The sequence below is a fragment of the Diprion similis genome, chromosome 10 (genome assembly GCF_021155765.1).
Source record: "Diprion similis isolate iyDipSimi1 chromosome 10, iyDipSimi1.1, whole genome shotgun sequence".
Lineage (NCBI taxonomy): Eukaryota > Metazoa > Arthropoda > Insecta > Hymenoptera > Diprionidae > Diprion > Diprion similis.
The window spans coordinates 15,668,174-15,691,125 of record NC_060114.1 but is presented as its reverse complement, the minus strand read 5'-3'; the positions used below and the strand labels follow the sequence as shown (position 1 = coordinate 15,691,125).

General features: G+C 39.4%; 1 protein-coding gene across 1 annotated transcript in view; it reads right to left on the bottom strand.

Moving 5' to 3' along the window:
- The window catches only part of LOC124411793 (semaphorin-1A-like), a 134,650-nt gene that overhangs the window by 87,558 nt on the left and 24,140 nt on the right, over positions 1 to 22,952 (bottom strand). Inside the window, exon 2 of the mRNA XM_046891231.1 lies at positions 6,343 to 6,638. Within this exon, the coding sequence (XP_046747187.1) occupies positions 6,343 to 6,442 (100 nt within the window). The 5' untranslated portion in view covers positions 6,443 to 6,638. The remainder of the gene's footprint in view (positions 1 to 6,342; positions 6,639 to 22,952) is intronic.

The following is a 22,952-nucleotide window of genomic DNA, read 5'->3' as shown; positions in this document are numbered from 1 at the left end:
AGAATTCGCTGTACTATCTTCAGAACTCTCTGACTCATGACCATCGTGCAGCGATGTGTCACACGGATCTCGCGATAGATCGATAAATGATTTCTACAGGTTCGTCAAATTCCAATGTACAATAATCTACCGTCAGTGTGACTTAAGTGCAGAGTTTCAAAGACACTTAGATCATACCTAATGCATAATGAATAGTATGTTTAGGTCATCCGTGAAGGAATTACTGTCTTTACCATACGTCGAAGGGTAATCAGGACGCGATTTGTAGTACGTTCAGAAACGTTGAGGCCGCATCTACAACAAAGCATAAAGAGATACTATTACCCGCTGCACGTTCCGAATGACGTGCTAATTCGCAAATGAATTTCTGTCACACGCGTCACTTGCACACAACAAGCACATGATGTTTGAATATCACTTGTGCCAATTGCCGGATCAGAGTTCTGTGTAGTTAAATTTTTCATCGAGGAAGCAGTCGGTTCGATGTGTCATCGGGACTTGCTAAATGGTCTTCTCATCTCCGTATGTGACTCCAATTGCGGTATTCCGAGTACATAGTATAAACGATTTCCGTCAGCTTTTTTCAATCTTCATCTTCTTAAGTGAGAGCCAAGAAGTCACAGCTTACTCGGATCCGGATGAAAATGAAATGAAATAAAAAAGGGCTACGAGAAGAACAACGGAACGTTGGTCCTGCCTGAGGCGTCATACCACCGGAATTGCGGCGGGGCATGAGGATTGTGGCAACACGTGTTTGTAGTAGGAAGGATGTCGCATACCAGGACGTCAGTCAGTCAGCTGTCCTCGGCTTGTCGCGAATATCTCGCCAAGCTGGTCCCCCAGTGTACCGCATAACTCGTGCAGGTGGAATTCGTTAGCCATGCGTGGCATGGAGTGTGTGCTTCTGGAGTGGCGTCGAGACCATCATTACACGCAGGCACACACACACATACACGTCTGATGACACGAGCATGTCACTCGCCGTTCACCATCCCGCGGGAGGAGAAGCAGAACATCACAAATTCTAACTCCAGTATAGTGATAATAATTACGACACTTATTCACTCTGCACACCAGTCGAGCTTACATATATAGGTACATGCGTATACGTGTGTGTAGGTAAAATTACTTGGGTTACGGTCAAGTGGATTACCCGATGGTTAAACCCGCGTTAATGCATCTTGGGGGCCAAATATTAGCGCAGCTGTTTTTCTGGTCAGCGCATAACTTCGGACTTGATCATGAATTGGAGTAGCTGGAGCGGTACCATTAGAAATTACAGACACTAGTGACGAATGATTGGTTGTACCGTCCAGAAACGACATTCCGCTAATTCCTGACTGTCTGTCCAAGACAATGAGCATTCGGAATGGCTCTATCTTTGAACAATTCAAAGTTTCCATGAATGGCCTGAATCTTGTTTGATGATGATTCCAGTTACAGGACAAACGAAGACACTTGTTCAGCAATATTAGTCTAGCTTTGACGCGGGTGTTTTAAACAGCTTGGTATGCGCGTGAGGAAGACGAAGAAGGTGCAGCTCTCAATCGTCGCACACGTCATTAAAAAAGGTTGAGATCCAGTTTGTTCGTCTAATAACACGACGACCTACTTTTGCCGGTTCAATTCTACTACACGCCTAGGTCAGACGGTAGAGACTTGTGTATTATCTGGTGCCTAAAATCGTGTATACCTAACATAGATGCCCATGAAGGCGACGGAGGCGTAGTCCTCAGTCATAAGTTCCCTGGGAAGACGACCAGCTACACCTTAATACACACATACAGTACGAGGGCTGCATCAGCGACGTGTGTACCGATCGCGATAACAAAAGGGGGGGGGGGGGGGGAGAGAGAGATCTAATCGTAAGGTGTTGCCTTGCTTCAGCGGGAAGGTTTATGTAACCACCCAGCAAAGTCAGGCGGTGATTTCAGCTCCACTATCTCTACCTCTCGCTTCCTCATCTCATCTCTTTTCTTACTTTACGCGGGAATTTACGGTGACGGAAAACCATCCATACCACCAACCAACGAACCAGTATGAATAGAATGATGACAAGAGCGCGTTACTCTCTTCGCTAATTGCTGGTTTGCAGAGAGTCTCTAGCTTGACACGACGTCATACTCCTTCTTCACCATCGTCGTTCCTATAATCATTCTAATCGTAATTCATGCACGGTTGGAACCGAACCATACCACCCACATACGTGACCAGAGGGTTGGCGTAAATTATGAATACACGATAAGTGTGAGGGGTGGGGGAGGGTTGAAATACTCGGAAGCACGGTGCCACGTAATGAAAATTAGTCACGAGTCAAGAGTCAGTCTCGTGGAGTCACGACTTCCCGGTCACGACGATGCTCGACATAAAGCCATGCCTGTGAGATCGATATGCGAGTTCTGACTGAGCTGTTCTCTCCTCTGTTATGACCCAACTGCGTGACGAAGATTTGCGATAGATTGCCCGCTTATTAGCCGGATGAATCAGCCGTTAAACCAACCGTTGCACAGGTTTGGATCGCAAGGTTGTAAGTCGACTCGAGCGGCAGTAGCACCAGCATCGAGCGGCTCTAATAGTTCAAGGGTCGAAACCTCCTCCAAGGGTCGTGCACACACAAACTTTTCTGTACATGTATTAAAAAGGTTAGGCATTTCCGGCCAACCCTCACGCCCATCTTTATCAACGTGGCGATAATTTCTCGGGTGATTTTCAATTCATCATTCTCAAATTTTGGAAAAATCGATCATGTTTTGTAACAATTAAATTTTTTTTTCGTTTTTACCATTCAAGGATTGTATAATTTGTCGCGTTTTGCAAGTCAAGAAGAGAAAAAACGAGTATGTATCGAAAATGAGATTGGGGGGGGGGGGGGGGGGGGGGGGGCAAAATCAAATTAGTGGAGAATATAGTCACCGGCGCTGCCCAATTTGGAGGTGATACTAACCGGAAAACTAACCGTCTCTGAATTAATGTCCTTATGTGTACAATGTACATAGTTGGTATACGTATTACATGCATAGAGATATGCAATTTTATCGCATTTGATTTCTCCATTTTATATAAAATTTCCCCAAACGAGTTGCTATTAAGCCCTGATACGTTTTTTTTTTTTTAAACTATCTATTTTCGATCAGCAATTATTAAGACCTTGCCTGTGAAATGAAACTTCTGTTACATCTACAAGATGTTTGTTTGTTAAATCACTTTTTTTTTAGATTATTTGTATCCTTTTTCGGTGAACAAAAGTATTCGGGTTTCCTTTCGAAGAATTTCATTGTTTCAAGTTGTACGTGGTTACGATAACGAAAAACCTGTTTCCATACGCGGAATGAAACTTGTAAGATTCGCAAATACGGCGCTAATAATATGAACAATGATAATAATTTGAAAAAAAAATAAAAAACCATTTATCACCACCAGAACGGAATTCGAAGGTCGACGTTGAATTTCATACGTCCGAACGTTTCTTTCTCGCCGGGAAATTCTCGCGAACAAAACGTATAATGAGGATAAATATAGAAATTGTACAATAATAATAATAATAATAATAATAATAATAATAAGACATGTGCGGCAAATAACGCGAGATAAAAACTCGAGGGTATAAATATACATATAATGTCAATACAACAATAAGCTTTGACAAGTAAGATTTTTTATTTCACTTTATTTCTCCTTTCGTTTTTATACGTAGATACATACGTATATTCATCTCTTTTGTAATATAATTTCTTTGTTCAGAACCGACAATTCTTTCACACCAAAGAAACCGTAAACGCACGGTAAAGTTAACAATGACACAACGATCGTATACAATTCTCCGAATAGAATAGTATTTATAAACGATTTCCGTATAAATACTAGATAATATAATATATTCTCAAAGAATTTCAATCTCTCTTCGTATAATTTTTCATTTTTCATATATATTAATAATCTACATGACAGAATTAAAAATCACAAAAACGTCCTATTCGTTACTTTTTTTTTTCCCCCAACTTTGTTCCTCGACGACAAATTTGCTAGATCATATTACAGGAAACGGAAAGTGATGGCAAAAAAATCAAAAAACATAATTTATTGCATGTAAAGGTAAAAGCGAAAAGCGACCAATGGTACAGGGGGGTAAGGAAATTACCCCGCAATCGGTTAGGACAATTTAGGGGTTCAGTTTCCGAGTGAAGAAGCCCGCAGAGGAGGGAAGGCAAAGGCAAAGGCGGGTCACATCGGTCAGCAGTTCGGCCTAACCTCAGGGCGTGCCTACTTTCCGCGGACTCATCGCTTCCTGCCTCCGGGGGAAGAGGAAGAAGAGGGTTGAAAGTCTGTACCGCGGCGAGTGAGTCATTTCCCAGCTCTGCAACCCACCCCCACCCCCACCCCTCGACTTCCGCATACACGCACCGCGCTGTTTTTCTATTACAACGTTAATAGACGATGGAGGGTGTAAGTACGTACGTAGGGGATGGGGGGGGGGGGGGGGGGCAAAACAGGATACTTGAGGAAATACTTAGTTTTCAAGGACTCGAATACGTTGAATCTTTTTTTTTTTTTCAACCGTAACGAAAGAAAATAAAAACGACTTTCAGATGACGGGGGAAGGAAGAAAAATTTTCGAAATTTTTCAAAATTCAAAACAATGTACAATAATGCTTGCAGAAGTCATATTTGAGTATTTTGAACCCCCACCCCTCCCCTATATATATACACGTACAGCTATATTAAATTCAAATCCAAAAATGAAACTTGGAAAATTTTGCCAAACTGTGTAGAAAAAAAAGTTTGCACTACTGAAGAATTTCGCGTTCTTGTACTTGTCTTTTATTTCATAAAAAAAAAAAAAAAAAAAGGAACAACAAAAATGAAGAAAAGAAAGAAAAAAGAAAAACAAATCTCTACAGTTGAGATCGATGTGACTCATCGCTAATGACGCGGCACATTTGAAATTTATCGCCTGCTGGATATGAAATAATAACCACATGTAAGATGAAAATAGTTTGCACCCTTCTATCCCGTCACCGCGTCCCGTTTCGTTATCGTTTAACGATAACGCCACTCAATTCCGTTCCTCTAACCTACCCACTCCCCTACCAACCTCGGCGAAGGTATATATATTACATATAGGTAACCTATGCGAGCGAGTAATCCTCTCTCTGCATCATAGCCCTTACATATAGCGGTAGCAATTTATATTACCTTTATTATTATGCAAACGGAGAGAAGCTGGGGGCGAAAGCTTTTTCAATTTTCTTTTTTTTTTCTCTCTCTATTTTCTTTCATTTATTTTTATTTTATTTTTTCTATACCTTTTACATATATATATAAATGAGACCCCGTAATAATAACAAACGCAGCATGGTCGGTATAGAAATTTTTCCATAGCACAAATGAGATACCTATGCAAAGAAAAAGAAAGAGAAGAGAGTATAGAAAAAAAAAAAAAAAAAAAAATCCATTGAAATTACGGACGGTAATATTTTATCTCAATTTTCAGCACGAAAAAATGAAATAAAAGTCGATTTCCGCTGTAGGATATAACCTTTTAATTTTCTTTCCCCCCCCCCCCCCCTCCCCCCAACGCAAGTAAATTCTGTTAAATGATTATATATACTAACGATGATAGTATATAACAGTAATAATGATAGCTGCAGTACCTATATCTAAATATAATTGTAAATATAAACAAGAAAAAAAGAAAAGAAAAGAAAAGAAAAACCGCTGAAAATATTATAAGTTCAGCAAGCAATTGGATCAATTAAGAATGCGAAGAATCGCCTGATCGATGAGAGGAGATAATTAAGATCCTCGTTTATTTTTTGCACAGCTCGCGATTTCCTACAGCAAGCTAGTAGGAGACTGTACATAAGCGAGGGTCGCGTTATGTGAATAGAACGATATATATAGTAATAACCGGGTAAATATATATATATATATGTATGTATGTATGTATGTATGTATGTATGTATGTATATATAAAGCACATTATTACACCCCCCGGAGGAATAGCGGCGAACGAACGAACTAACGAACGGGATATAATAAGGTGTATAAGTTATATTATGAGGGAGAGAAGTCTAAGGTCGCGAAGAGAAACGCGAGAGTTATGAATCTGAATTGAATAAAAGAGAGCCGGGGTTTATAGAGTGAAGTAATTTCTCGGCAGGATGAAATTCGTCGATATTTTCGTCAGCGAGTTTCTCTCACATCCGTAGATCTGTATAAATTTATAGATCAAATTATACCTTATCCGTGAAAATTTCGTGTAAATCTGTTAATCGGTACTTGAGATAATCGATAACAAAGACGTGAAGAAATGAACATTTTTTTTTTTTTAAATCAACTCACGGTGTTTGATGTGGATCCGCGACACCGATTCCTGGGGCCAGGCAAAAGTCCCGGCCAAGATTATGGCCACGGCCAAGAAGAAGACTGCGAAGGTGTACATCCTGGAGGGGTGGAAGGGATGGCGAAGAGGAGGACTGAAAGAAACGACCGGGCGAAGACGAGCTCCGGGATTAACTGTCGCTAATGGCTGAAAGCGTCATCCTAGGGCTTCTCTTCGATTCCCTTTCCGTTTCCGCAGTCCACCGGATGCCTCTGATCCAGGCGCTGTTTGTTGTTACTTTCTGTCCCTTTTCTACCTGGAAAATGAAAACAAGAAAGAGAAAAAATTAGTACATGATGTATAAAAAACTTTGTCCCATTGATTCGCAATTTTTTTTATTTATTAAAATTTTTTTCTTCTTCTTTTATTGCTAAACGCGCGTACATTTCCTCGGATTATTTATCGCTTGTTCACTGCGTCGATTGCAAAAGCAGCCAAGCATCTGTAAACCACCGCACACGGCAATATAACAACAACGTTATTTACTCCCTGCTCCTGTGCTATACAAACGTTCGATGCTTGTCGCTGGAACAGCTTGTCACGCGAGGACTAGATGAAAAGGTGGGCAGGTGGATATACCTAGGCTCGAGTAAAATTTCAATTTCAAAGGTAACAGCGCGCGTGATGAATCGAGAAACTTGGGAGTAAGAAGGAAAGGAATAAATTGAAAAGTTCCTTATTTTATCAACTTGATAAAAAAATTCAAAATCAAACGAGATTATCTCGATCCAAAGAGAAAGATGCTAAAAGTATTATTGCTCTCTCCGTTCGAACATAGGGTGATGAAAGGATCTGTAGAAGGAGTCAGGTTCGTTTCCCAACTTTTTTTTCTTTTAGGGTTCCCCTTTCTGCTTTGGCAAATAATTAATCTGCTCAAGTTTCGGTCCGTACAAAGCTACCGGGGTGATAAAAAAAGATGTCGCAAGTCAGGATCGGCAGTAGGGATGTGTAAATCCAACCAGCCGGGTAATTAGGGAACTGTAGGTGGGCATAATTCAGCTGGGCAGACTTTTAAGCCATCATAGCGAGGAGACACTGCTGATATGCATTATATACCATTTCACCGAAATTACAATGCGTCATGAATAAAGAGAAGATTTCGTGCGGGCTCTCAGAGGCATTACTTGACGCTCCAAGGATCAAGGAGGATCCTTGAGAACATTCTCGCAGTCTCCTCTCGTTTTCCTTTTGCTTGATCCACAACCACATCTCCGCACATCATCGTTTCAACAGACAAGTAAAGCTTGTATAGTATCTGCGGTTGTCTGAAACAGAATACTGGACGGGAATATTTGCCGAGCATATTAGAACCCGAAGAGAACGAGAATGATGAAAAGAGGATGGGGATTCAACCCGATGGTAAATCAACACGTCGATTGTCTTCCTCTGGCACCGGCACCAAGCCCCGAAACGAGAGTAAAAACATTATCCTGCCCATCGAGCTATGTTATCTCAACCCGATGTGTTGCCCTCTTCGCACCACATAACCTCAACCATATTTCCGAGAAATGAACCTGCACAACCATTCCTCACCGTTGGCTTCTCACTCTCTCTTCTCTCCTAAAGCACAAATGTCTTTAAAAATTCGTTGCGCAGGGATTCAATGCCCGCTTCGTTTCGACCCAAACGGCAATGAATATTGAATACTTGTTCGACCGTTTGGAGGTATTTCATCGAGTTGGTACGCCGCGTTTGCGGATAGAATAACAATCGATTATAAGAGAACGTGCAGGATCATTGAAGATGCGCGTGGCATTTGCCTCTCTCGGGTCATCGATCAGTTCCAATATGCATGATCCATTGCATGTGAGGCTACTGTAAGTGGCTTTTAAAACAGACCTCTTCGTCATCCCTGCAATGATTTCGAGAGGTCGTTCAACAATTCATCGTTATTCGTTGCTCGTACAACGCGCGAATATCATGGACGAACAATTTTGTTGAAGACAGGTTACACCATCAAACACTAGAGAGAGAATCGGGGTTAGTCGAAAGAATCGGAGAAACGCACACGCGATGTGCCTGTAAGGTGACTTTCACGCTAGTCATAGGCAGGTTGATGGGCATGTAGGTAGGTATGAACACACTGCACACCTCGTGCGTCGTCATCATGGTGGTGTAGACGTGAAGAAAAGGTCGCCATACTGTCCGCTGTGTGAGTGTGTGAGTGTGTGACGTGCGATATTATTCGTAGCATGAGTTGCTGGGTACGATTCCCGAAAATAACTTTCTACAATCTTGGTTTCCACCTCGGGCGTCGCAGCTGCAGATCATCTATAATGCGATACGTAGTTACCTAGGTATACGTAGTTACCTAGGTATACGTATTTAAGGTGCTTATAAAGACGCGTTGTACACCTCGAAAACGCGGGGGTGCATAACTCCTATACCGCTCAAGCGATCAGAGTGAATCTTGGGCAGTAAATGCCTTATTTTGGCAAAAAGTGGAGCGTCTTTTTACTTTTTCAAAATTTTGAAAAAAATTTTACAGATTGGTTACCAACCACAGAAATTGACCAATTTTCATAGTTGCACGGAATGGACCGAACTATCCGGTATGATGCCACTCGGTGGTGATGAGACACACATTTTGAGCCTAGTCCCATGAGATTTGATGATGGAATGACGAAATGGCAGCTGATCTGGTTTTCAATGAAATTTCATTTTGGCGACACTTGTTACCGATCTTTCACGCCTGCCGGTAATTTTTTACAGACATTACACGCATACATTATCGGCATGCGCGTAATGTCGGTAACAAATGTCGCCAAAATGAGATTTTGGTATTCTTCGTAATCGAAAACCAGATCAGCTGCCATTTCGTCATTTCACCATCAAATCTCATGGGACTGGGCTTAAAATGTGTGTTTCAACACCGCCGAGTGGTATCATACCCGATAGTTCGATCCATTCCGTGCAGCTGTGAAATTTTGTCCATTTTCTGCGGGTGGTAACCAATCTGTAATTTTTTTTTCAAATTTTGAAAAAGTAAAAATACGCTCCACTTTTTGCCAAAAAAAGGCATTAACTGCCCAAGTTTCACTCTGATCGCTTGAGAGGTATAGGAGTTATGCATCCCTGCGTTTTCGAGGTGTACAACGCGTCTTTATAAGCACCTTAAACCATCGTTGCACACCATGACCGTCTCCTAATCCTTCGTAAGTCCCCAAAACTATTTTTACATGATACAATGATACGTCAAATAGGTTCGGAACGTTGATACACGTGGGATGATCCGAATCCGAATACATCCTGGGAAAACTATCGTCCTAAATTCAATCTAGAGATACTTTTATTGGTTGGTTACCTTCAATATCTGCAGAAAAGGCTTGTACCGATGCAAAATCAGTTCAAAGACGCATGAATGGAGTCAGGTTTAACAGTGTACATTTGACAAGAGTGAAATGGTTGAAAACAATTCGCGTTGGGCATGAAAATATAAAAAGTAAAAAGCTTCTAGGGTCTTTTGAGATAGAAAAGTATATACATATCACGTATCCTAGCTCCTTGGAAAATGGGATCACGCCTGAGTATGAAACAGGTCCCTGGACTTCCGGGGTTTTTTGATTTGTGATCCGACTTACCGACTCCCTTCCAAACAGTTTCTGACAGAGAGAAAAAGAACGAGAATCCATCGAGCCCAAAGTGGAGTGAACCAAGCGTGGGATAAATGGACGTCGGAAAGGTCGGGAATCGCTCGAGGCTTGACAGCCGAACAAATCTCACTCACTTACAAGTTCCAAAACTTCGACCTACTGGCAATTGCGGCTGCTACTACTACTACTACAACTACTGCAGTTAGTAATCAGTTAACGAGTGTAGTAATCACCGTCCCATTTGCCATTTCCGTTTCGTCATAATCCGTCCAAGTTTGCTTGAGTATCACGATACGATCCTGCAGCCTGCGAGCAAGAAACCATCCGAGAGAAGTGATCAACGATCATTGATCATCGACCATCGGTCTCGTCAGACTCTGGAATGGATGGAACAGACATTCGTACCCTTCGAGGTGTTTCAACTGATTTATTTCCGCGTCGATCCATGACTTGTCGATCCCTCATGTCTTTCGAATTTCCGAATCAAATACCATCGGACATACATCACTCAGAGAATTGACGTAGAATGATTCCATCGAATGACGAATGCATTATCATAAAAGAAGAACGAGTCGTATAATCTAAACCGAAAGTTGGGCAAGGAGAGAAAAGAGAAAAAACTAAAAAATGAAACAACGTTCTTACTGTATAGGAGAAATGATTTTGGCTGCTTGTGTAGTTTCAATGAACTCACGTCGATTCCATGTTGCAAAGTAGAAATATTTTTTTATTCATATCCACTGCGATTTGCGCGTAAACAAAATAACATTGCTGGACATTTCTTTCTTTCTTTCTTTCTTTCTATAACTCTTGACTCAGTCAGTAAGACCTATTCTGACTTGTTTCCTCTTCCGTTTTACGACAAGAGAGTAAGAACGAAAAAGTCCTAATCAAAGAAGTAAATACGCCACGGGGACATCGCAAAAATTATTTTCGTCGTCCCGGAGGCTAAATTTCAATGTCTTTAAATTTCAATGCCTGATGTACATGTTGATGAGCCACCCGGGGGTGGAAAAGCCCCGACGTGATTTGAAAGCTAGCCAGCGAATCCACGACAGAAGCCAAATACGGCGAATAACGATCGGGGAAAAAAAACACAAGATTATACGAGCAGCCGGTTTGATTCGGAAGGTCGATGGGGGGGGGGGGGGGGGGTTGGAAAAAATGCGAGATATGCTAAATCTGAAAAAACAGAAATGACGGATCTTTATTGAACCAGAAGACAGACTAAAGAGAAGAACAAAAAAAAAATGACAAGCCGTAAAACTTTACAAACCAATATGTATATACAATTACTGGAAGTACCGTAAAGTACGATTAAAATTACACGTCGTTATTATTTTTTATTATTAGCTGTTATTTATAAATAGATTCCATTATTTTTCATAAAATTTTTTTCTACTTTCTTATTTTATTCATTTCACAGCAATTTGTATATAAATGTTCTACGAATCTTTATCCTATCCATTTTATGAATATTTTTCGACATAAGTATTAATGCCCGATGGTCTGATTGTAAGTTCGTATAAATTTCGATAACTTTATTATCTAAACCGTTTTCAATATTATCGCGAGAGTGTGTAAAAAATTGAATAAAATTTATTGATTGATCGAAATTCTAGAGCGCCATATTCGACGGAAGCAAAAGTTTTTTTTTTTTTTTTTTTTTTTTTTTTCACGTGCGATGAAAATCCATTTAAAAAATCGGAGAACGAGTCTGGCTCAGCTTTCCATCATCTAACCGTGGGCGTCGAAATTTGGGGATAATAAAATTTTTCCCGCGTTGGTGTCTCGCGGTCGTTTCGCGGTTTACGCTGCCTGGACGTCCGGTAAAAGGTTGAACAGTGGGGTGGGGGTGGGGGTGGGGGTGTAATTGATTGGCTGGAAATGCGCATTGCTTTAAATTCAATGCATACAAATTGAGGTAGGAAGGGAGTGAGTGCAGCAATGGAATGACGAGGAGGAGGGGAAGGAGGAGGAGGAGGAAGCGGCATGGCAGCGTCGCGGCGACGGATCCTTATTAAGATAATTCGGGTTAATTTAAAATTCAGTCCAAGCGCTGAATTCAAATGAACCCGACTTACTGTACCGTGCTATACGTTATAAGGGACGTCGTAGCGACGCGACGCGACGCGACGCGACGCCCGGCGTCGTCGTCCACCAGATCCAGCCACCCACCGCCAAAATGCATTATTCCATTCATATTGAAATATCAAGCAGAACTCTGACGTCTGCAACTGCGCTTGAGTTATTCAGGTTCTACATAACCGGCAGTCCTCCGTCCGTCTGATGCTTCAGACCGCCTAGACTCGCCGATCTCTCTCAGGAAAATTATTCGATCTACGTATATAGGTATATATAATGCAAAAATACTACGGTATTATGTACATTATAATATAAGAGTATGGAGGCAGGTGCTTTGCGAGATCTGCGTGTCAGAAATCTTCATAATTTTTCACCTATTATTTTGATATTGTAATAGTCATTAAAAGTAAGTAAAATCGTTCAAGATTTTACTACAATTTCGCAGTCATGATCTAGGGATAAATCTTTGAAGTTGTAACTTGTTTTGAATTTGTTTCCTATTTTATTTTTATTTTTTTTCATCAAACCATTAAAAGACCCAAAAGAACTTAATCACCGATGATTTTTCATAAAAAATTTGCTTAGAGTTGCCAATTTTAAAATCATAGAAATGAAAAGATTTCAATATTCCGATCAGTTTTTCTTTATTTACTCAATTTTGTTTATAAAAAAAATGGTTTCGAAATTTGTTTGAAACTGTCTAAATCGACAAATGCGAAATATTTACCTTTTCTGACAAATGTTCATTAACAATTGTTCATGTATGCGTGTACAGCGGTGGAATAGCCGGAGAAAGTTCGAATTCGATTATCCCGAGTGAGAGGAAGAATGAACGCGCGATGGTATCGAGAGCATAACGTTTTTCCACGGATCGTTACATCTTTTTCGCATTATCGGCGCACGAACCGAATACACGAGATGTAAAAAATAACAAGCTAAGAAAAAAACGACACAGATTCAAAGTACAGTCGCTCTTTTAATGCAGAAGAATCATCAGTCGAAACTGGATCTTGAATCATCAACGATCAGAGTAAGCATTTAACGAGCTGTCTTTCTTTTTCCTTTCCACTTCTCATTACATCACATGACATCTCATAATCTTTATTTACACCAAAAGAAGTGATAAAACATTCAGACAATCTGTTACGTGTATAATAATTCAAGTGCAAAATCAGGTATGCTATTGTAATACCAATCCAGAATAAAAATGACTTCAAAGAAGTCTAGTTAGTATGTCGCGTCGACACGACACGAGACGGTAAAAAAGAGTCACGAACCACTTTGAACCGCTTCAAACAAATTTGAAAGAATATCGCGGTAGTTAAAAAAAAAACCGGTTTTTAACCAGCATTCGTAATCACGAGGGTGAATATTTCCGGAGTCTAAGAGCGACGGCGGATTAATTTGGACCCTGCGCAATTCACGAAGCCAGAAGGTGCTTATAAATAAAGACACGTTGTACACCTCGAAAATGCGGGGATGCAAAATTCCTATACCGCTTAAGCGATCAGAGTGAAACTTGGGCAATTAATGCCTTATTTTGGTAAAAAGTGGAGCGTCTTTTTACTTTTTCAAAATTTGGAAAAAAAATTTACAGATTGGTTACCACCCACAGAAATTGGACAAATTTTCACAGTTGCACTGAATGGATCGACTTATCCGGTATGATGCCACTCGGCGGTGATGAAACACACATTTTGAGCCCAGTCCCATGAGATTTGATGGCGAAATGACGAAATGGCAGCTGATCTGATTTTCGATTACGAAGTACACCGAAATCTCATTTTGGCGACATTTGTTACCGACCTTTCATGCATGCCGGTAATTTTTTACCGACATTACACGCATACATTACCGACATGCACGTAATGTCGGTAACAAATGTTGCCAAAATGAGATTTCGGTGTTCTTCGTAATCGAAAACCAGATCAGCTGCTATTTCGTCACTTAACTATCAAATCTCATGGGACTGGGCTCAAAATGTGTGTTTCATCACCACCGAGTGGCATCATACCGGATAATTCGATCCATTCAGTGCAACTGTGAAAATTAGGCCAATATCTGTGGGTGGTAACCAATCTGTAAAATTTTTTTCCGAATGTTGAAAAAGTAAAAAGATGCTCCACTTTTTGCCAAAATAAGGCATTTACTGCCCAAGTTTCAGTCTGATCGCTCAAGCGGTATAGGAGTTTTGCATCCCCGCGTTTTCGAGGTGTACAACACGTCTTTATAAGCACCTTAAGGTATCGGAATCACGTACCGTACTGAGGCAGTGTTTTAGGACTGAAAGCTGGGAACTGATAGGCGTAATTCTGCGTCAGAATCTTCCTGGTTGACCATTCAGGCCGTTTGTTTCCTCCTTTAAGCTCCTAGACCATGAGAAGGACGACGGATATCCTGGCTTATCCCAGCCGAACGAAGCAATTGTAGTACAATGACTCAACTCTCACTCGACAAAGTGCAAATACCAATCAAACAGAGTTTCAACGACAACATGAAACGAATGGAACCCTTCGTCCGATGCCCAGCTGGACAAATATTTTGGATCTGATAATGCAAAGCCGGCTGACCGTGCTGGCGAAATCGAGAAGCGGATATAATCTATTTACAGGGACGCTAAGATATCCTCTGCAACAATGGCGACATGTAAATTTGTAAGGCGGAATTTAATGGAGGAGAAAAATTTATCGCTCGCGGTGAACTAGGGAAATAGAGAGAAATGTTGAATTAAATGGAATAAAAGTTTGATTCGGTATAGCCTCAAAGCAACGTCACTCCGCTAGCTTTTCTCTACAATTCCAGAGGTCGTATACACCAATTGAAATGGATCCGAAGGTCCTTCATTTTTAATAAGTTTCACGTGGCTTTCGGTCCCATGTCAAATTACGGAAGATTTTTGAACCTTAAGATGAAGAATACAGTAAGAATAAGAAGCTTGAGAAGAAGAAGAAGAAGAAGAAGAAGGGAGAAAAGAAGAGTCTGTGAAATTGAAACGAGGGTAGACATCCAGTCTTCAGAGATTTGGTACATAAATTATTCAGTGTTAGCTTGGGAGTAATTATTTCTCCTCATCGCGTGGAGACTTTATTCCCTTCTTCTTTATCGTCTCGGTCTCATCTTTACTTTCGAATTTGCCTTTAATCCGCAGACGATATGCACGGGCAGTTCTTTTCAATGAAAGGTAAGCAATAGTGATCAAAATTTCGATTCAGCTGTAATTTTCATGATAAAAATATGATTAAGCAGCTCATATTTCCAAAAGTTGAGGTTAATTTACCACTGTTTTGTAAAATCTATCTAAAAATGAAATTAACCTCGTATATTGGGTGATAGGACTTTTCTTGCATACAAAGAACACCGTAGGAATCACATTTTCGGTACACAAATGACGGGGAAGACAAAGAGAATCCAGATCGAGATATCGATAACTGATCGGTTACCTTTAACCTACAAAATTGCCACCACGAAGTTATCCAATTCCATTTTACTTCCATTGAAAAGGGAGTAAAATGATATCTGTAGTGTCCAGAATGCACAAGTAAAACCATTTCGAAAGGATAACGCTGCAGTGACTATCAAGTGCATTCCAAGGAGCCAAGTAGAAGCAACAGATCTGCAATGCTTAAGCGGCCAGCGAGGACAACAACAGCAACCGGAGAGTTAACGACCGTTAAAGTCGCGAATATACGGGATTCCGTACGGAATAGGCGATGATACTGCAAGCAACGGTACAAGCTGCAGGGTCAAGGTATGCCTGCAAGTCTGTGACTACATATAAGTATTGAAATAGCGTCAAAGACAGGCTGACGTGAGCCAAAGGTGAGTCGCATGATCGACGTCTTCATCCTCCTCCTCCTCCTGGATTATAATGGTGAAGAAATAACCGGAAATGGTCAAAGTGCGAGGTTGATTAGTAATAAAAAGGACCCCAAGACCAAAACGAGGGTGAAGAAATCCTTTTTCCGTGGTTTTCCCCCTCCGAGGGGGTGCGATAAAATATTATATAACACGATAAACGCGTACGTGTCCAACCTTCGGACAGTTAGCTTGAACCCAAGGAAAAGGTCAATGCGATCCAGGGTCGTATAATTTCGCGATATTGCAACACGTCGAGCCGGGTCCTCGAATCGCACTTGCGGCAACCTCGCGTTAAACACTCTTAAGACGTATAACGTCCTCTTTCAGTACTCACGTCAGTCCTACCAATGCTAAGGCGAAACTCCACGAGGAAAATGCCCGGAATGCGAATATCCGAAGACCTTTGGACGTGTCGAAGAGCATGATGAAGAACGGAGAATATTGGTAGGTATGAACTTCTCATGACGTAGGATGACCACCACATGGTGTCCTAACCACAAGACTTCATTCTTTCTGCGGATATTATGGGAAGTCCATAAATCCTGATCAATAAACACTCATTCCAGCCAGACGAAGAGTCCTTTTGGACTTCTTCTTTTACTTTTCTCACCCTACGTTCACCCACCCTCCCTTCTTCAGCCACTTGGGATTGGATGCCGTAGTTTCATATCCATCACACAGGTTGGTGTTTCATCCTGACAGGACTTACTCCGTATCCCAGGACGATTATAATAAATGACCATTCGTTCCTTTTCCACTTTCATTTTATTTGTCCTTTTTTGATACCTCACACCTTATTTCTCTCTCTCTCTCTCTCTTTCGCTCGGTCGACTCTCGTCCGTAAACAGAAATTCTTTCCATCGTTGAACCTCGCAGCTTGTATATAAAGCTCAATGTTGAAGAAGAAGTTTTTCTCCCCTTCCAGGATAATCCAGGCTATCCGAAAATCTCCGGGATTCCAAAGTTTCGACTTAGTCTGGTCAGCGGGATCCGCAGCACTGACACCAAGAAATTATTCTACCCGATATAGATGTCACTGGTCTCTGGTCTCCGTCTATTTATTTATTTATTAAACCAACAAGATTTACATAATAATTACAGAATTATGAAGTGAACCCCGCAGAAGTAATCAGTACAGTAACTTGAAAAAAGAAACTAATGATTTAAGATCCTAGAACTGCAATTTTATGATAATTGAATATTCTTATAATTACATTTGTCACATTATAGTTTGTTAAGATTAAATAAAACCCAATTTTTCAGTTCAATTTTCATTCAACCTTTAGTTATTTAAGATTTTCACTTCAATTGGAAGTCTATTCTAATCACATATTACTTTTATGTAACTACTTCTGATACCGAGTGCCTTAGAAGATCTGTCCGATATAGGGGGGATACTTTTATATATTTATAGATGGAGAATAACGAGATTTGCAACTGGGTATATGGAATATTATTTTCAAAGTCGCAGGGTGCAGAGGTGGAATATATTCGTTGGGAGATGTTGGGTAAAAAGAAAAGAATGTAAGAAAAAATTCGTCCGGATTTCGGGATAAAAGTGTCACTCCCAAAGGCACCGCCTCTCTCTCACTCTCTCTCTCTCACTCTCTATTCAAAAAAAGGAAAAGGAAATTGATCGAGGCACGCAATCGACGGTTCAATCTAATTCGTCGAACCCGTGTATTCAAAACTCAACAAGCCCATCGTCTACCTTCGTCTCCTCAAGTGTCGTAACTTCGCAGCTTCGTATGATACATACACACACAGAAATCTTGCAAAAGCTATTCAATCATCCGACACCCTAAAAAAGAAATATCAATATACCCTGAAGAACCAATCCTTGCAGAACTTCGCCCTCGTCACTGCTTTTATACCGTAAGCCTGGAATTCCATGCGAACCAAAAAAAAAAAAAAATGGAAACGAAGTCCCATCATGGGCCTGCATGGTCTTAAAATGTCTGAATAGGAAAATCCAGTTTCTGAAAACTTGTTGAGAATTTTAAAAACATTCTTTTCAAAATCAGTTACATATTCATAAATAATCGAGCAGTTGAATAAGAAATCTGAAAAATGTAAAAATTTCATTTAATAAAACCAGAAACTCTGAGTGTCGGACGTTGGTAGAGTTGTTCGCACATGTAATTCGATCGTCTGCGGAATTTTCGTCGCAGTGTAAAAAAATGTTCAAAAATCTTTTATCAGTCATGGAAAATTTGGACGGTGTCATTCTCTTCAGGAAAATGAATTTCCGTTTCTGTATAAAGAGCAGCGCGACGATGCGGGAAATTGAAGAGTACAAAAGACGGAAGAACTCGATCACAGAGATAGTATCGGTGAATATAATGCTTGGAATTGAAAATTTTTTCATGAAAAACCGTACGGTACCGCTGAAAATGTGAAATTATAGTTTCAGAAGTTAACTTTCATGATCGATAGACGAATACTTAACGTGTCATTGGAATGCTTAAGTAAGTCAACGATGATCGATGTTGTTAAGAGTTTCTTTAAATATATTGTATATACAATATTTTTCACCATTTCCAAAGGCAATGTTAAAGTGATTCTCCATCCTACGATGTAGCATTCATCCATCTAAAAGGTGTTTCTTAAAAATCTGCTTATGAAAGATGATGGAGCGTCAAGTACTGACATTGGCTCGAGTATAACTTACCCCGAATTACTTCCACTTTAGTGGGGTCAACACGAATCGCCGTTTCGTTTCGCCAACAATCAAGATTCGAGTAGATATATGCATGAAGGGGTTCCGGACTGCGAATGTATTGGAAATTCATCAGGGTGAGGCCGAGGATGAGAAGTACGAGCGCGACCCATGAGCGAAGCGAGGCGAGAAATTCGTTGGGGCCGAAGAAGCGACGCCTGCAGAAGGAGTTGATGGAGGGTTAAAATAGGAAAAGGCCGTGAAGAAGAGGAAGCGCCAAAGGAATAGAAAGAGGAGATGGAAGGATCGAGGGTTTCGCGCGCAAACACACATCCTTGCACACCCATCCACGGACAAAGTTCACCGAAACGTGGTTATAAAGTGCACACAGCCACACCTAGTCATATATATCTCACGGCTACCTACGTACGGAAAGTGGAAAGTGGAAAGCGGAAAGCTTGCGTCTCCATCGAGAGAGGGAGAGGGAGAGAGAGAAAGAGAAAGAGAAGGAGATGAAGAAAGAGAAGAGATGGTCTCGGTACCGGGGTGGAAGGCCTTTAATTCAATCTCAAGGAATGATGTATGGCCAAGGCGTGACGTTTTCGCGATCTGTCGAAATTTTCTCTACTCCAAACCCCCTTTCTTCCTGTCCGTATACCTTTTTCCGATTCTTCTTCTTCTTCTTCTTTTCACAAAAGTTTAAGAAACAAACGTATACCTACTCATAATATATATATAGTAGTTGAATTTCCAATATTCTCAGCGGAGAGAAGCTTATAAATAAATATAATAATAAATTAGACAAAAAATTCTAATAGTATGCAAAATTAGAAATTATTATATTTTTTTTTTTTTTTCATTTGTCATTTTTAATATCTTGCAGAAAGTCGTATCTTCGACATCTTCGAAAGCTTCCCAAAGTTATCAATTATTTACTATCCGTACGACTCGATTTATTGTTTCAAAATTTATCCTCAAAAAGTTTTGAAAATTCAGTAAGAAAAAAAAAAAAAAAAAAAAAAAAAAAACACTCGTGCGAAAAATAATTGCAAAGTGTTTTCGAACATTGCATTAGAGACTTTGATCGATTCGACTAACCGATAACTTATTCAAGAACCAGCTGTTATGCAAAAAAAAAAAAAAAAAAAAAAAAAAAACATTACCCGATGGTTACTCATTTCGAAATTAAACCAAGGATTTCCTTTGATCCGCCATTAAATGCCAAGCGATTCGCAATCGTTTCCAATAATTTCAATTATCCGGATAATTACTCCTCCGTATGATTTCAAAGAACATTATTATACCTACTATATTCGAGTCATTCGATTATGGCGTTTCCCTTTCATGTGACATATATTTCACTTGCGTTTGTTAATAAAATTTATACAACCGCCTCGATATCACCGAAATTTTATCAGGATAAACGATTCAAAAACTGATCATCATCAATACGAATATATATATATATATATACAATATGTTTTATAACAAATTAAACACAATTCTAACTTGTATAATAAATACACAGGTCCTTAAAAATAAAAAAGTTCTGCCCTTTAACGGGATGTGTAGAATCCTTCGTCCAGTCAACATTTCATGGTATCGTGTGTAAAAAAAAAAAAAATCACAAACATGTTTTTAACCATGAATAATCTCGGAACCATGACCCCATGTTACAGAAAGAAACAAACGAAATAACTTTGAATGCAGGAACCATAACAAAAAAAAAAAATTGCTAAAAAATGGTTTTCATGGGTTTTTTTTCAACATTTTTCACATCGATCGCCAATTCTGACTTTAGATTCGGACTTCGGAAGAAAAAAATACAATCCAACCCCCAAGACACACAAATTTTTTCATTTTTGTGAACCTGTGATACAAAATTAGCAATAAAATACAGCGTTTCTGGATTTAGTTCCAATTTCCGCCACCAGAGTGAGGCGCGACACCTACTCTTCCGAAAACGAAGATAAAATTTTTTTCAAATATCAAATTTCCATTTGATTAATACCCGTGAAAGCCCCCCAAAAAAAATGGTTTTCCAAAGACTTTTCGTTCTTTTGTTTTGTTTTTTTTCTTCATTTCTGTAAAACTTTCTCTTGTTTCTGGATAAGTTGGTGTCACGCCCCGCCATCTGGTGGCGGAAATAGTAACTAAATCTAGAACCGCTATATATATATATTATATTACATCTAGTAATATATTCGCGATCAGTGCTTACGATGAAGACAAATTGATACAATACAAGACAGTACATCAATACAAGACGCCATTTTCACTCGACTCGTCCCTTTTACTCGGCGCTCGTCACTTTTTCCACCACCGTCACACATCTCCTCGGCAAAAAAAGTCGTCCGATGCAATTATGCAATATCGCCTGGCCTCGCATTTTCCCTGCTATAGCAATTCCTTTCATACAGTAGCAACGATTTTCTCTATACTTTAGTGTATATTTCTATTCGCGTACTTGCAATCTCTCTTTATTCCTATCAACTTTTCCCTTCGCCGCCGCCGCCGCCGCCACCGTCGCCGCCGCTTTTCCTCGACGCCGTAGTCGCATTGCACATCGGATTCCGTTTCAAAGAGCGATGCTCTTTAAAAAAGCCAAGGTTGTCTGTCGGATTGGTTACGGTAAAATTGACTTGTAATTTTCTCAACAAAATTTCCTATTTACTTCCGTGCGCACTTGTACCTTCAATAGTGTATTTTAAGACAAAGAAGTTGGAGAGGAAATTAAATTGATTTTAAACAATCAATTTGCATTTTCTAATTCTCTAATTCTATAATTAGTTATTACAATAATATATTCGCTCTTATATATATATATACAACCGATCGATTTACGATCGTTAAAATATCACCAACAGCTGCTGTACATGAATTAAATAGAAGAATTAAAATTGGCCGTAAGTCTTTTCTTTTTTTTTTTTTTTTTTCTAAACGGCATTCAAGTCTTTTTTTTTTTTTTTTTCATCAATTCTCAAGTACAATTTACAATAAAAAATTGTATTCCAAATTCTCCTGATCGTCGACAAGCAATGATTTCTAGACGTAACAACACGAAGTTAAATAAAGATTCGATGTCAAAATATGTATGTAAAATAAAATTAAAAATTTTTTTACATGCACAACGTTGGATGAAAAAGATTTCAAAAAAAAAAAGAAAAAACAAAACCAACTCAACAATCGACGCGTTACTTGCACTTACAATTTCATCTACCTGCCGCTGGATATATATGGATGCGAATGAATAATAAAAATTATTTTTAATCCAATGAAAAAAAATTAGTTATACCCAATAGCAGTTAACATTTTGCAATTTTAAACGGTACCTACGGACAAACTTATCATCCTCTTCGAAATTTCAGCTGCGTAGTAATATCTGAACGAACTGTGCAGTAGTATATATAATGACTGTAAAGTACTGGTTACGAGTTTTGTGTATACATATATGTCTACATATATGCACATGTAGATACTGTGCAGCCTGTGAGGCTGAGAAAATCAAGTAGGCAGACAGGTTGGCTCGATCCCTGCTCGGTTATTTCTCTCTCTCTCTCTCTCTATTCCTCTCTCGGTACAGTTTTTAACTGCCCACACGCACCTGCCCGTTTCTTGGACACAGAGAGTGAATTATTCCAGCGCTACAGAAAAACAACGCCGACGAAATACGAAAGAGAAATTTCCCCTCCCATAGCGAGGGCATTAAACGTACGCTTCGTCGTCGAAACGTTACGAAACTGTATAAATATTATATGTATAATATATATATATGTATATAATGTATGTCGATCGCTAGTCGGCGATATACGCACCGCAAGAGTATTGAGACCACTATTTATCGATGTGACAATGCTCTTTCGTTATTACGTAATTGCGCAAACAGTTGATCGTAATCGCAATATTATACGTATAATAGGTATGTATAGTACATATATACATATATATATATATATATATATAATATTATATACGAGGATAATGTGAGACTGTAAAGATCTGATGAACAAAAGAGAAAAAGAAAAGAAAAGAAACGAAAAAAAGATTGAAAAAAAAAAAAGTTACGTAGGAAGTAAAAATCAGAAGAGTATAATATATATATGTATATACAGTATATCCAAAGATCGTCAATCGTCAAACTATAGAATAATTAATCAACGAACGATGAAAAAAGATTCTTTTGTAAATATACACACGATTCTTCGATTACAGGTGAAATTTTTTATGTTACCATCAAATACAAGATAAAACTTTTTACCATTGAAAAAGAAGAACTATAATAAATAAATGAAAAATTTAATATGATAATAGAAAAGAAGACCGTAAGTAGTGGGTGTAATGAAAAGTTGAAAAACAAAAAAACCAAAAAAAGGAA